Here is a 15,255-nt window from a genome sequence, read left to right as displayed (position 1 = left end):
AGATTGGAGAAGAAAATAGGAGGAGAAGGGACACAGGTGCACCTGGATCTCCTGAGGCTCCTCTTCGATGAGCCCCTGCAGCCACCTACACAAATGCTCTTTTCCATTCCAGCTCTGCAGAAGAGGGAGGACAGGAACTTGGGTTTCTGGTCTGAGAAGATAGAAACCATACCAAGGGAATTGATTTGGGGGTGGTAAATCCCTGTTCCCATACTGAAGCTCAGAGGAATGGGTAATGGTATTGCAGGTGTGGACATGAGTTTTGAAGGCAGTTAGTGACTGATATCTGAAACCTGGATCTGCCTCTATGAGACCTGCTCTTTCTCAGTGTCCCCATTTGTCACCTAGAGAATCATATAGCACCAGCTAACTTCATAAGGTTCTCATGAAGTTCAAACGTAATCACAAAATAATGGGCTTTAGACTAGGTAATAAATGATAGGTGTTATTTAGTAATAATTTCATTAATACTTGGGCATTTCTGTTTTACCACTAACTCAACTTGAAGCTTTTTCTTATTTTTTTAAAAGGATTTCTCTCTTTTTTTCCATTTTTGGACTGTAGTGTGCATGCTCACCTCCCTTGCCAGAATCAATCTGCTAAAAGACCCAGTTCTCTTTCCCTTTTCATCGTATGAATCTGTGTCTTATTATGCTGATCTCTTACTGTGTTGTAACTTCACTTCTGTGCTGCTCTTTTATTCTTTGTCAATTTTGACCTTATCTCTGAGAAGTGGATTGCAAATATTTCTGTCTTTCTGTCCAAGCTGAAGTTCGTATTTTCTGAATCATGAAGCTGCCCTCCATGTGACCTAGAAAGCCCTTTGATGATCCATATTTAGCTGTATCCATCACTCAACAGATGTCTGGGTAGTTAAAGGCCCCCATGAGCTCCCTCTACATCCTGTGGTTTCAAGTTCCTGAGTCTTTAGTTAAAAAGCTTTTATCTCCCTGCCCCCCATTCATTCCAGAGTTGAAGGACAGATATCCACTTTAGCTATTCATTCATTCGTTCATTTAAGAAGTATTTACTCGTGACCATGCTTGTTATTAGGTTAGAGATTATCCTCTTTGCCTACAAATTGCATTTTCTTAATCTGACCCATTTTGAGTAGCCCTCCATAATTTCTGATTATTCCCCTCAAATCAGCATTGAGAAGCCAATTAAATAGCCTCTTCTCTCTGCAGTTTCCTGACCCCTGGGAGGCTTGAAGGCGTAATCACAAACTCTCATGCCTTGCTAGAATGTGCCTACTACTGCACCCACAGATTTCAGGATTACCAAGGTTCACCATTGTAATCTAAGGGATTTTAGTTAGCAGATGAGGCTGCAGGACTCTGCTGTCACCCTGCACCACAGACATGAAGAATGAAGTAGTTTTAAGGATAGGATGCCCAGCAAGTTAAGTAGCTAATTTCTAGAACTCCTTGGTTTTCTATGTCCCTGAGATGCCCATGAGGAAAGATGCTTATCTGCTTTTTAAGCTCCTTGGATCTTCCCATTAGATAGCATCTCTTGGCATCTGAAAGGCAGCCTGCCATTCTGTTCTCCTGAGGAGCACAGATGGCCCAGCCCACACCCATCACTAATGAGGATCACATGCAGAGCCTCCTTGCTAGGGCTCCCTTCAACAACCCCAGGGCTGCCTCCCAGTACTGGCCAGTCACTGTTGACCATGGCATTTAAATCCAAGAAGGCTGTTCACTACTCTCCCACTCACAGAGCTGAACAAAAAATTCCTTTAGGTAGAGCCTGGGAAATGAGTCGCATTCAGTTAGAACTTGAAGACTGTGAGGATTAAGGGATGGCTGCCAATTTGATTGCAATGATGAGGTTTTGGGATCCAGCTGTCCATGGAGGCTGGTGAGTTTAAATAAGAACAAGCCCTGGAAGTTCTTCAGCAGGAACATGATTAGATGGTTACACAGAGGTTGAACATACAGGATATCACTTCATTAATGCTGTGCAATTTCACCTAGGATGCTATTGGGGTTGGAAACAATTAGAATAGAATCTTAAAGGTACTAAAATATAGTGGATAAAAGCATGGCTTTTGATGTGAGGCAGACCTGTGTGAAGTCCTAGCTCTGCCATGAGGCTGTCTGTTGGGTAAAGTACTTCATCTTCTTATACAGTGATTTCTTTACCTATGAGATAATTACAACGTCCATATCCTGGGTTACTCTGAGTATCTAAAGGGATAGCTACGCCTGAAAAGACCCTGAGGCAGTGCCCAGCAACTGGTAAGCAGTGAGTGGGAATTCTCTTTCTTATTTCCCTTTCCTATTTTCTCTCTACAGTAGCATGTTGAAAGATGCACTCCAATATGGCAGAACATTTAGTTGAGCTGAAAGCAATGGCTCCGTATGAAAGTCTACACACTTTTGTCTCCTCTTAAATTTAAACCTTGATTGATAGTTTCTTTTTCCTTGCTATTGCAACCCTGATACGGGTGTGATACTTGTGACCAGGAGAAGAGCTCCAAACTGCTAATGTGAACTCCGACAGGAATACAGAATCTCTTCTGGCTTTAACACTGTAAACTATTTCTTTAACTCTTAGAGCGACCAGGAACAGTCACAACCACCACCAGCTACCCTTGAGGGTACCAGTGAGTCAGGCCAATCCTGCCATTATTGGTCTGATCTATAGTCCCCACCCACTGATCTGGAAATCTCTCTTGAAGTTATTTTTGATTCTTTCAGAAAACAAAAGACACTAAGACATTGCTGCCGAATGGAATTAATTGATCTGTTGATTTAACACTAATGCCTACCCAAATAATTTCAACAGTTATTTAGGCAAAGTAGATCAGTTACTATTTGTTTCCCATCCAACCAGGTCAAAGCTTTTCCTGTAAGAGAGCAGTTGGATGTTGGCTCGGCACCCGCGTAGCTCACTGGTTAGGGCGCTGGCCACATATACTGGGGCTGGCAGGTTTGAACCCGGCCCAGGCCTGCCAAACAACAATGACAACTACAACAACAACAAAAAAATAGTTGGGTGTTGTGGTGGGTACCTGTAGTCCCAGCTACTTGGGAGGCTGAGGCAAGACAATCTCTTAAGCCCAAGAGTTTGAGATCACTGAGCTATGATGCCATGGCACTCTACTGAGGGCCACATAGTGAGACTCTGTCTCAAAAAAAAAAAAACAAACAGGAGGATGTTCATTCTTCCATAAGGCAGTATTTTCTATATCAGGCCAGTTTTGAGAGCAGTCATTAAATTGAATACAAATTGACCTCTCTACAACTGTGTTCTTTAGTCCTGATTCTGTTCTCTGGAGCTACACAGGCAAGTCTGAGCGCTGGCAGCTATAATGTTTCACTTTAATTATTTTCCCCTCTTTAATCTCCTATCCAGTCCCCGTACCACTCAGGTGACAGAGTCTAGATTGTTGATTCTTGTTTGAAGATGTGTAGAGAGGAACAACAAACAGACAGCCACACAGAGGAAACAAGAAAGAGTCTTGTCAGCTGGGTGTGGTGGCTCACGCTTGTAATCCTAACACTACGGGAAGCCAAGGTGAGTAGACTGCCTGTGCGCAGGGGTTCGAGACCAGCCTGAGTAAAGCAAAACCCTGTTGCTACAAATATAAAAACAAAACAAAACTAGCCAGGCATTGTGGCAGGCGCCTGTAGTCCCAGCTACCTGGGAGGCTGAGACAAGACTATCTCTGGAGCCTGAGAGTTTGAGGTTGCTGTGAGCTATGATGCTACAGGACTCTGTCCAGGGTGACTGAGTGAGATTCTGTCTTTAAAAAAAAAAAGTGTCTGAGATGTGTTTTAGAAAAGTGCTTTTTGGGATATTATTGCAGGGAATGGTTACTTGAATGTTCCCATCTCCACTGAGACCAAAAAAGAAAGCAATGGTGGGTTGAAGGCACCATGTTCTCATCTGTAGAGGTTAACAAAGGGCTCTAGGGTTCTGCACTATGAGTTCTCAGAGCCCCTTACTGTATCCCCGAGAAGGGAACCAGTACTTGACCACAGAACTCTCTTTTTCATGGGGCACTTTATGGATACTAATGTTTTGTGAGACACATTATAGGAAATTATGGTTTCAGATTTGCTGTGGAGACTTAGACTAGACAATTGAAATAATTTCCTGATTGATTACTGTAGGATTCTGGAGCTGATGGCCAAGGAAGACTGTGAAGTTTCCTTCCTCTGAGGGTTGGTAGAATTCTCCTCCTTCTCCCCTCCTCCTCTGCCATCTTCCCCTGCCTTTAATATTAGCCTTAGACACCCACCTGCCTGGGAGTGTTGAGGTACAGGCCTGTAACTCAGGGAATCTGGGATTGTGGATCTTTCCCATCCCCTTGGTTCTATTTTTATGAATCCCAGTTGTGGTAGAGTTGCATAGAGTTACACGGAAGGCACAGCCTAACTGGGACAGGAGGTAACTGAGAGTTTTGGCCAAGAGGAGAGGGGGCTAGAGATGGGAAAAGTTGATGCAATTATTTTTGGCAGGAGTTGGAACCAAAGCATCAGGAGAGAGTAAGTTTTAAGACTCTCTGGCAAAGTAACTTCCTAATCTGTCACTGAGTATGTGTAAAAAAGTGATTAGTGGGTCTCTATATTTATCATGATTACTCACAAATATGTAATTTACATAATATATACAGCACATTAAGTACTATGTCACCTTATATAATGTGCATATGTATAATGTATATGCATGTTATGTAACGCCAGTCTGGAGGCTCTTCCAAGTTCTGCCAAGTATTTCCTAATTTATTTGGCAATTTTAACGTATCTTTTCCATCTGTGGAAAGAACTCTCTTGAGAGGAGCTAGTGCCTGACCTGAATATAATCATCCTGCTTAGTCTATCTCCACTCTCAACTCACTGGGGAAACCCCACAAAGACCAAGCCATAATGAGATGCAACTCCTAGCCCATCAGTTCAGGGACAACACAAAGTACTGAAGATTTCCTGTTTTATTGTTTTTATTGCTGGTGGGATAGAAGTGTGGGGGCAAGTGAGAACATGTCTGTAGCATGGTCAGAATCAGAATAAAACAAGAAATAAGGGATTGGGTTTTCTCTTGACTGTGTGTCTTCGAGGAGTCAGTAAGCCTTATTAATCCTTGTTCTCATGAAGATTGAGATAATAGTACTTTCTCTGCTAACCTCAGAGGTTGCTGTGAGGGTCAGTAGGGTAGAGTACTCTACAGTAAGAAACCACAGTCACAGTGTTTCAAGGGTGATTTGTAAGGTAAGGTTAAATAACACAAGACTTACTAAGGTTACCAAGTCATAAGTACATTTCCATGGAAGTTTGTTACACTCTGTGCTTCTACTAAGGAGGACTTGGGATTTGTCTCTCAAATGACATTGCAAGTCTTGTGCACTAGGATAGAGCAGGTAAGGCCAGTCTCTGCAGGCCCCTTTGTGAGACTTGTGAGGCTCTGAGAATCAATTTCATCTGTTGAGAGTGCCATGTCTCAACAGCCTCAATCTTGGGGGAGCAGGACTGAAACACATGCAAAAACTTTTCTGTATGTGTCTTAGAACCAGTGACTCCCAACCCCTAACTTGCCTCTGTTTCAGAATCTAGTTGTTTCCAAGATAGTACCTGTAGTTATTCTGGAGCTCGTTGGTCCCATTACCAAGGATCCCGTATGAAGGGATATTCTTTAGGTGGTCTGGTTTTCTCCTTGCCTGACATTCTGCACTGTGAAGTTGAGCCAATGGTGCTAGATCTTGGTCCTAGATGGTCCAAGATGATTGCTTCCTTCAGAGTTAGGCTCAATCTGTACATATAATCTGATGTTCCCTTTCTTGTTCAAAGGAGATTAGAGGCAGCTCAGTGGAGTGATAGCAAGTGAGCCCAATTTTCCTCTTGAGCAATCTCAGAGAAGGATGAAGTCCCAATGAATCTCTGCACAGACTTGCCCTTGGGAAAGGAGGGTAACACTGGTGCAAACTGAATGAAGCCCGCTGAGCTCTGCTGAGACCCCTCTGTCCTGGCTGGCAGTTCCTTGCAAAGGTGACGTGGTCCTCCTTGTGACTCCCCACTGAGGTCATCCCTGTAGCCAGAGGAGTTTCCCAACTAAGAGACTATGCTGACCATGATGAGGTCACATGTGCAGAGTTATATCTGATGATCTGTCTACTGTCTTCAACCTCAGGTCAACTTCTTTCTACTTCAGGCCACACCACACCTCCAGGAAGCATCAGGAAGCCCTTGTTTTTTTGTGTGGGCTTGTCCCAACCATGCACATGCTGCTTTACTAGTTTTCCCCTGGTAAACTGGATCCGAGTGGAATCATGACCCTATTCTGAGATGTGTGGGCTCTTCTATCTATTAGATATCTTCTTAGTAGCACCTACTCTCAACCCCCAATACCGAGACACCATAGACAAGTCTCTCAACTTTCCTGAGGCTCAGTTTCATCATCTGACAAGTGGGAAGGTAAATCTTGCCTAGCATAACATGGTTGTTCAGAGGATCCAGAATAGGCGTTCTCAGCGTCTTCATGATAGGGAGCTACTTCTGTTTCTTTTAAACTTCATGATCACCACATGGCAATGTGTCTTGACAATGAACCAGTGGAGTGGGGGAGGAAGGAGCTTCTTTTTCTTTCTCACTTTCTGTCCCCATACTACCTATGTTTTTTTCCAACTGGGAAAAGTCCATCCGTAAATAAATATTTATATATATAAATATATATGCTACAGATATATACACATGTAAGACTACCAGCAGGTCCTTCAGGTCATACTCTGGGAATGGTAAGTGCAAAGAAGCAGGAGGGAACCGCCCGGTGGTTTGTCTCCTGGTTTTCCCAGCAAAATTCCTTCCCTCCCATCTTCTCTGCCTTCAGGAATAGTCTGCCACCAGGGCTTGGAACTCAAACAGGAAACACGCTTTGGCTTGAAAAAGAAAGAAGCTGGGGGTGTTTTTTTTTTCTTCCCTTTTTACACAATATTATGACACCAATTTGAAAAATAAATCCCCGTTTCTCTGCTTTCCCTCCCAGGTGTTCACAGAACTAAGAAAATAAATACCACATCTAAGGTGCACTGCACAGGCAGCTCTGGGGGCTCTTGGAGCCACCTCTAAACAAACACACAGTCGCCAGGAGGAGGCTTCAGGAAAATAAGTGCCCACTGACAGCGCAGGGAACCGAGAATGGAAACACAGCTTTCCACGGCCTTTCTGCCTCCTCAGCAAGTTCAGGGAGAAGTTGTCGCTCAGAGGACAACTCTGAAACAAAACCAACGTGCGCCTGCTGAGCCCTGCCCAGGAGTCTGCTCCGGAGCCATGGGCTGTTTGTCTCCGTACAGAAGGACCTTTGTGCAAGTTCCCTGGAACTGAAGCCCTTTCCCTCAGCCACATCCGACCTCACTTTAGGCAGGAAACCTGCAGCCTGCTCCTCGCAAGTGTCCATAAGGGAACTTGCAGGGATAGTGGAAAGGAGGGGGATAGCTCCCTCAGCCCCAGAAAGTCCTCCTCAGGACCTGTGGGAACGTGAACTTGCCACAAGAGCTAACCCCACCCTCGTGGGCCTGAAGATCATTCCAAATGTTATGTTGGCCCTGGCTCTGTTAGGGTGTATCTGTTACTGAAATAGGTAGGACGTGGGGCAAGGTGAAGTTTTCTTCCTGAAGGGTGGCTTCGCTTCCACTGGTTGGAGAAGAGTGTGTGTGTGTGTGCACATAAATGTGTGTGTGTGAGTGTGTAGTTACAGTTTCCTGCTTGGGCTCTTGGCTTAGCTGGCGTTGGCTGGTTAGTCTTTTGAGCGGCTCTTTCTCCTCAATGAAAAGAAGCTGCTCTTCTGGGGAGGCCCCATCATCATGGGAGCTTGGTTCTTGTGAGTAATTTTAATCTGAAGGCAAAGAGGAAGAAATGAATTAGTGCCATGCAAATCTCAGTAGCCAAATGTAGGATAGAGCATAGGGTTAAAAGTGCTAGGCTCTAGGGACAGAGTAATCTTGACAAAATCCAAGCTTCACAGCTGATCATGAGTACTGAAAACAATACTGACTAGACTCAGCACACTGTCCCGGCCCTAAGTCATATTCAGCGGTGATAAGAAAAAGGGAAGAGAAAAGGGCAGCAAACAGAATGGGTTAAGAGTTAAACCATACAGTTAAAGAAAACTCCTTTTTTTTTGAGACAGAGTCTCAGTGTGTTGCCCTTGGTAGAGTGCCGTGGTGTCACAACTCACAGCAACCTCAACCTGTTGGGCTTAAGTAATTCTCTTGCCTTAGCCTCCCAAGTAGCTGGGAGTATAGGTGCCTGCCATAAAACTTGGCTATTTTGTTGTTGTTGTTGCAGTTGTCATTGTTGTTTAGTTGGCCTGGGCTGGGTTTGAACGTACCAGCCTGGGTGTATGTGGCCAGCACCGTAACCACTGTACTATAGGCACCAAGCCAAACAACTCCTTGTTTTTTAACCTTGACTCTCTCTTTGAAGCTTGCCATGGTGCTATATTTTCTCATACAGCATGAGATTTCAATAAAGGCCTGTGAGGATGGTTGGGAGGGGCCACACCCTTGTCTCTCTGTATGAAGGGCTTGGGGTGTTGGCCTCCGAGAGTCCTTCAATTCATTGCAAAATGGACTGAATGAGTAGGTGTTATTATTTTTGCGTCAAGATGCACTGATAGCTGAAGGGAAAGTCCCAGAGAAAAGAAAGAGGGCCAGCTTTGGACTGGAAGGAGCACCATGCAAAAGGACAAATGTCTTTGAACAGCTTCAAAATTGGCAACCCAACCCTGACTGGGCCTGGAGTTTGGCACTGCTGGAAGTGAGGGGCAGAAACACTGGGGAGAGAGACAGGTGTGAGCTTCCCATGTGGTGATCAGCTCACCGCTGTCTTGTGTCCTTGCTATTCATAGACTCTCAGAATGTCACAGACAGAGGAGGCCTCAGGTCCTTCTCATTCAAACTCTTTGCAGGATGGATAAAGGAAGTGGAGTCTAAGGCTCCAAAGGACCTTCATCCAGCTTAAGCTTACACAGAGAGGGCAGAACAGCTAGAGCCCAGACCCTCAGATTCCCAGCCTCCATTGCTCCTGGCCAGTCCTTTCCAGGCAGTGCAGGGATGTCAGCCAACTGACTGGAGCCTTTAGTCGACCTTGCACTAGGTAACTCCATGTGGAGAGTTCCCAAGTAAGTTCCTTAGATGTTTCTTCTTTTCTTAGTCTTTCAGGGAAGACTTCAATTTCTTTTAAAAGCTTTTTTTTTTTTTTTTTAAATTTTAGGTTTTATAAATGTTTTCTCCTATAAACTTTAAGTTAATTGAAAAACACTGACAAAATTGCATTTTTGCCTTTCTCAGGCCGTGGCTTCAAAATGCTTAATCTCTATCTGAATGTGGCCTAGTGACACTGTGACCTTAATAATCTACAGTATCAGTCCACCCACAATCTCTATCAAGTACAACACATGTTCAGAGTAGGAAGATGACATGGCAATGGTTAAACACTTAGGATTCAAAGACCTGGGTTTGGGTCCTGACACCTCCTCTTCTTTGCTGTGAAACTTTGGATGAATCATTTAACCTCCAGAGCCAGTGATGGCTGAACTGTAAAATGAAGTTGATAGCCTTTGTCATATTTTTCTTGCAAAGATCAAATGATATACTGTCAACAAAAGGTCACTGTGCACTGTAAAATGGGAAGTAACAGTTAAGTGCTTGTCTTATACTGGAGGAGAGAGAGCAAGATGGATGTGAACCCATTCTCGTGGTTTCTGTGTTACTGGAAAGGACAGTGTGACCACAGAGAACAACAGACGAACTCTTGAAGAGAGAGACCCACCCCCAAGTTTAAATAAATGTGGGATAAACCTGGTGATATTAAAAAGGTATATAAGGAACGAGAGGAGTCCAATGGAAGAAGTGAAAGATTTGAAGGAAGAGAAGGCAACGTTCTGGTAAAAAGAGAGAGAGAAGGGACCGGGGTGAGGAGATGTGGAAGAACAAGTCGAGCAGGGCAAAGGGCGAGAAACGTGGTCAGGTTGGGACAGCTGGTGCGGGCTTTGAGGGGAGATGCTAAGGCCGGGTTCGTGTGAAGTAACGAGGAACCTTGAGAGACGGCCGTCCACACTGGAGAATAACACAACAAGAAAAAGGACTTGAGGGAAGTTGTTCAACAGCTGTCATCAGCGTGAACTGGAGTGGGGTGTCTGGCTAACAAGCCAAGTTTACGTTTCTAAGTCTCCAAGAAACGGACGGACATCGTGGACAATTAGCATAACCTCGTGATGAGAGCGGAAAATGACCCTCCTGCGGCATTCTGCCAGCCTGGGGATGGAGAAGCTAGGTCAGTCTTTCTAGTCACACGAGGAACAAGCCGAGGATATGTCCGACACCAATCTGTGCTGTGTGTTTTTCTGTGGGTGTTGTTTATTCCAGAATTCATGGAAGTGAGGCACAGCTTGCAGTCTCTGACAGCATTTATCTGCGACATGCAATTTGGCATTGTGATGGTATTAATAGAGATTTGTGGTACATTCCCTTGTGATAAGCCTCCTCTCACTCCTGAGCTCATGTGGGAGCTCTCCCTTCGGTTTATTCACCACGATATTCCCTTCTCAGAGCACGGCCTGTACACGTGCTGACTGAGGCTTACACCCGAGAAGAAAGAGAGCACCTCTGGGCCATGGACATGGCTGGGTTTGGGCCAGCGCCTACGATTTCTGCTAGTAGAGCCCATTTCTTTAGGACAGTAGAAGACCTTTGCTTCTCATTTTTCTCCCTTCAGCTGAGCTATTTATTTGCTTGTTAGCACCTCTAGGGCAAAGAGGAGGAAGTGAAACTCAAATCACTTTAGTTTGTTTCTTCAGCATTTCTGACCTAGGTCTTGATAGGGGAGGAGTTTGGGGATCTTGGGTAACAGGACATGTTGGTCAGCTTTGTGGATTCTATTACTCCGGATAACTGAGTGAAGCATGAGATCATATCCTCTTTTCTAGGCAAAGAGATGTCAGTCTCTTACCTCCAAATTAGGGGGCTAGCGGGTAAGACAGTTAAGATCCTATTTTAGAAAGTAGCTGGATGTGGCTAAACCCACCTTTTCCACCCATGATTGAGTATCACACATTTCTGTAGTTAAAGCCTACACTTTTTTGGTAATTGAGTAAGTCAGATAATTAACTGGTTGATTTTCTTAGAAACCATTCATAACACAACACCTGACAGGCCGGAAGGGGGACTACAGCCCCAGGTTAGTTTTCTGCTCTATTACAAAGAGAAATTGATACAGCGGACTCTTGCATGATGCAGTAGACTCTGAATTCACAAAACTATTGCTACTTTAAAATAGAAAAAAAATTTAAATTTCACTAGTGCTGGGGGTGGACTTTGTTTGCGGGGGCATTACCCATAAATCGACACATTTTTACTACTTCAAGAGAAGCAATAAACTAAGGGACTCTTTCCCGATCGTTGCCCTCTGAGGGAGAATGATTCAGAGAATGCCTAGGAAAATAGCCAATAACTTTAAGTGTGGACCCTTCTCACACCATCTGGGAAGTATCTTAGGTCTACCCTAATTTTAACTGGAAGTAAACAAAAAGGCACAAACCTGAAGGGCCTAAAATCTTCTCTGTAATATTTTTAAAAGGTAAGGAAATAGTCCAGCTTGGTGTGAGGTTCAGGAAGGAGGGACGGTTTGCACACTCTCCAGGTCTTCCTTGTTTTCTGGGCTGAGATCTTCGTGAGAGTGTTTCCTGCCATCAGAGGCCTTCAATTGTAACTGGACAATCAGGTTTCCCAAGGGATGGAGAAGAAGTGTAGGGCTTACTGACCAACACTGAAGTTTGACTAGATTATTGATTCTCAAACCATGGTTCCAAGACCAGCACTGGCATCACCTTGGAACTTGTTAGAAAACGCCAATTCTCAGGCATTTAGATCTGCTGAATCAGAATATTAGCATCTCCCCTCAAAGCCCCTCTGGGATGTGGCCCGGAAATCTGTGTTTTAAACCCCTCTAGGTTATTTGGATGTATACGTGAGTTTGAGAATAACTGGACTACATAACTTGCATGATTTTCGTCTTTGAGATTCTATTATCATCTGACTCTGGGAGAAGATTCCAAATTTCGAGGCTCGAATTATGGAACCTAACTGTGATGGAAGCATGAGAGTGCTGCTACCATGAGAGATGTTTTTGTAATAAATATACATTTTATATACCTATATTTCTATGCATAAACAAATATGTTTTCATTTTTAAGAATTTTAAAAATACAGAAAATCTAAATCTAACAATCACAGAGAGGTAATGACTGTTAAACATTTCGGTATACTGTTTTGTTTCCATGCTTATATATGTTTCTAATCAAGTTGGAATCATCATCTTAATCAGCTGTGTTCATTTGCTATTTCACAAGCATTTTTGATATCATTAAATATTTATTAACTATGATTTTGAGTGGCTAAAAATGACTCCATATGATGAATCTCACCTAGCTCCCTGAAAACTTTCCCTAAATGTTAAGCTTTTAGGTAATTTCCAATGTTTGCCTATGAGGAATGATAGAAATTGGCATTCTTATAAGTCAATCTCCAGGTTTTTGATAATCTGTATTTTACTTACAATTAATTCGTAGAGTTATATGAACAAATTTTAAGGGGGGAAAGTAAATGAACTAGATCAATGTATATCAATATTTGTAGGAGTTCCTAACACGTGGCTTTTGAGGCTTTCCAGAATGGCTGTATCTGTCTATACTCCTGCTTCATTGTCCAAGTGCTTTGACCTCAACACACACTCGACAGCTATGAATATTATCTTAAGACAAATAAACAAACAAAAATATTGTGCTAATTGGTAAATAAACTATGGTGTGGCTTTTGTACTCCATTAATTTGAAAATCTTTTCTTTTTCCAAAAAACTTGTTATATTAAACACTATTTCATAGGTTTATGAGCTCATGGCATTTCTTTGTCTGTTCATTATTGCACTGTTAGTAATTTTTTTTCTGCTGGATTCTAAGAGCTGTTTTCTCTATACTTTATAGGCATTAAGGCTATTGGTTATTAGTCAAATATATTGGTTAATAGTCAAATGTATAATTTTTTCCTTAGAAAGTCTCTGCTCACCGTGTAATTATAATCATCTTTTTTTTTTTCCTGAGAGCTAATAACAAAATTGGAGGGTTTTTTTGTATGTTTGTTTTAGAATATAGTTTGAGGTAAGAAATTGGTACATAATGACATTTTTTGGCTTGGTGCCCATAGCTCAGTGGTTAGGGTGCCGGCCACATGCACTGGGGTTGGTGGGTTGGATCCCGGACGGGACCTGCTAAAAGGACAATGACAACAATAACAAAAAAATAGCCGGATGTTGTGGTAGGCGTCTGTGGTCCCAGCTACTTGGGAGGCTGAGGCAAGAGAATCACGTAAGCCCAAAAGTTTGAGGTTGCTGTGAGCTGTGATGCCATAGCACTCTACCAAGGGCAACATAGTGAGACTCTGTCTCAAAAAAAAGACATTTTTTCCAAACAGGCGATTTCTTGGATGTCATTATGTTAAACCATCCATTTCCTTTTAATTAGTTCATGATTCTTCTTTCTCTTTAATTAGTTCTATTTACTAGGGCTTCTAAGAGTTATTTTCTATACTATTAATTTATCTATCATATTATTTTTCACATTATTCAAATTTATTCACATTTTTCAAATTATTATGGCTCTAAACAAATATTTTAGTATCTTGTGAGAAGTCCTTTTTCATAGCTCTCTTTAAAAATGCCCTTGGAATCACATTGTTTTGTCAAGTTAAAAGAAACAATTGCTTTGAGAATTTGGAATCTCTGTTTAGGAACATGGACTATTTCTGTGTTTGAGTCTTTTTTTTTTTTTTTGAGACAGAGCCCTAAGCTGTCACCCTGCGTAGAGTGCTGTAACATCACAGCTCACAGCAACCTTCACCTCCTGGCTTAAGTGATTCTCTTGCCTAGACCCCCAAGTAGCTGGGACTACAGGCACCCACCATGCCGCCTGGCTATTTTTTGGTTGTAGTTGTCATTGTTGTTTAGCAGGCCCGGGCTAGATTTGAACCCGCCAGCTCTGGTATATGTGGCTGGCGGCTTAGCTGCTTATAGGCACCGAGCCGAGTCTTTTTTAAAAAAATTGGTTAAGTCTTATGGTAATTTTCCTCAATTTAGTTTAGTATTTTATGGCTTTTTTGGCTATTAAGATAGTTTTAGTTTTTCTATTATATTCTTTGGACTGGCTATTGCAGATAGATAGGAAAACTTAATTTTTATGTTTTTCTACAGGGCTTAATTGAAATAATTTATCCTATGAAGTTTTCAGTTGGTTCTGTCAGCTTTCTATGTACATAATCAAATCAACTACAAATGATGGCAGTTTTGACTCTTTTCCAAATACGGTAGTTATCCAGGGTCCGGCAGAAGTAATGCTTTTTTGTGCTTGAGTATGATATTGTTATGTTACAGAATTACATGCATAAGTAACCATACAAATAACACCCCCTTTTTATGAGCTGGTAATTTATACCAATCTTTTATTATAAAATCATAAGCAGGTAATTCTATAACATTAACACACACCTAAGCACAAAAGGGAGTTATATCTGCCAGATCCTGTATTTCTTTTCTGTTTCATGTACATTGCATTGGCTAGAACTTTGATATATGTCTTGTTCATGACTTAATGAGAATTCCTCTAGTGTTTTACTATTAAGCAAAACATTAGTTATTGGTCCATCATAGATATTTTTCTTTAATTGAGGGGACTATTTTTCTGATTTTATGTTTTCTAGAAGTTTTAAATCTTTAAAAGTCAGAAATGTTGCTCCGGGTAAGATGGCAGCGGACGGACAGTGCTCGCTCCCCGCTTCATGGCGGCCGGTGACCCTCACCCACGTCGAGTATCCTGCAGGTGATCTCTCTGGCCACCTCCTTGCCTACCTGAGCCTTAGCCCTATATTTGTCATTGTTGGTTTTGTGACCCTCATCATATTTAAGCGGGAGCTACACACGATCTCATTCCTGGGGGGCCTGGCATTGAACGAGGGAGTCAACTGGCTGATCAAAAACATCGTCCAGTAACCGCGGCCCTGTGGGGGTCCCCACACAGCAGTGGGCACCAAGTACGGGATGCCCTCCAGCCATTCCCAGTTTATGTGGTTCTTCTCCATCTATTCCTTCCTTTTCCTCTATTTAAGAATGCACCAAACCAACAACGCCAGGTTCCTGGACTTGCTGTGGAGGCACCTGCTCTCCTTGGGGCTCCTCACTGTGGCCTTTCTAGTCTCCTACAGCAGG

At 42.8% G+C, this 15,255-nt stretch overlaps 1 protein-coding gene and 1 pseudogene across 2 annotated transcripts in view; one reads left to right on the top strand and one right to left on the bottom strand.

Moving 5' to 3' along the window:
• Positions 1 to 7,123: 7,123 nt before the first annotated feature.
• Positions 7,124 to 15,255, bottom strand: part of DGKG (diacylglycerol kinase gamma) — a 202,205-nt gene continuing 194,073 nt past the window's right edge. Inside the window, exon 23 of one of the 2 annotated variants that reach the window (XM_003792722.2) lies at positions 7,124 to 7,836. In XM_003792722.2, the coding sequence (XP_003792770.1) occupies positions 7,738 to 7,836 (99 nt within the window). In that variant the 3' untranslated portion in view covers positions 7,124 to 7,737. The remainder of the gene's footprint in view (positions 7,837 to 15,255) is intronic. The other variant, XM_003792723.1, reaches the window with a different exon arrangement.
• LOC105887257 overlaps positions 14,794 to 15,255 on the top strand; it is a 4,225-nt pseudogene continuing 3,763 nt past the window's right edge.

Source organism: Otolemur garnettii, unplaced genomic scaffold (assembly GCF_000181295.1).
Source record: "Otolemur garnettii isolate 467f Iridium unplaced genomic scaffold, OtoGar3 scaffold00060, whole genome shotgun sequence".
NCBI classification, from domain to species: domain Eukaryota; kingdom Metazoa; phylum Chordata; class Mammalia; order Primates; family Galagidae; genus Otolemur; species Otolemur garnettii.
This window is presented reverse-complemented; position numbering and strand designations above follow the sequence as displayed.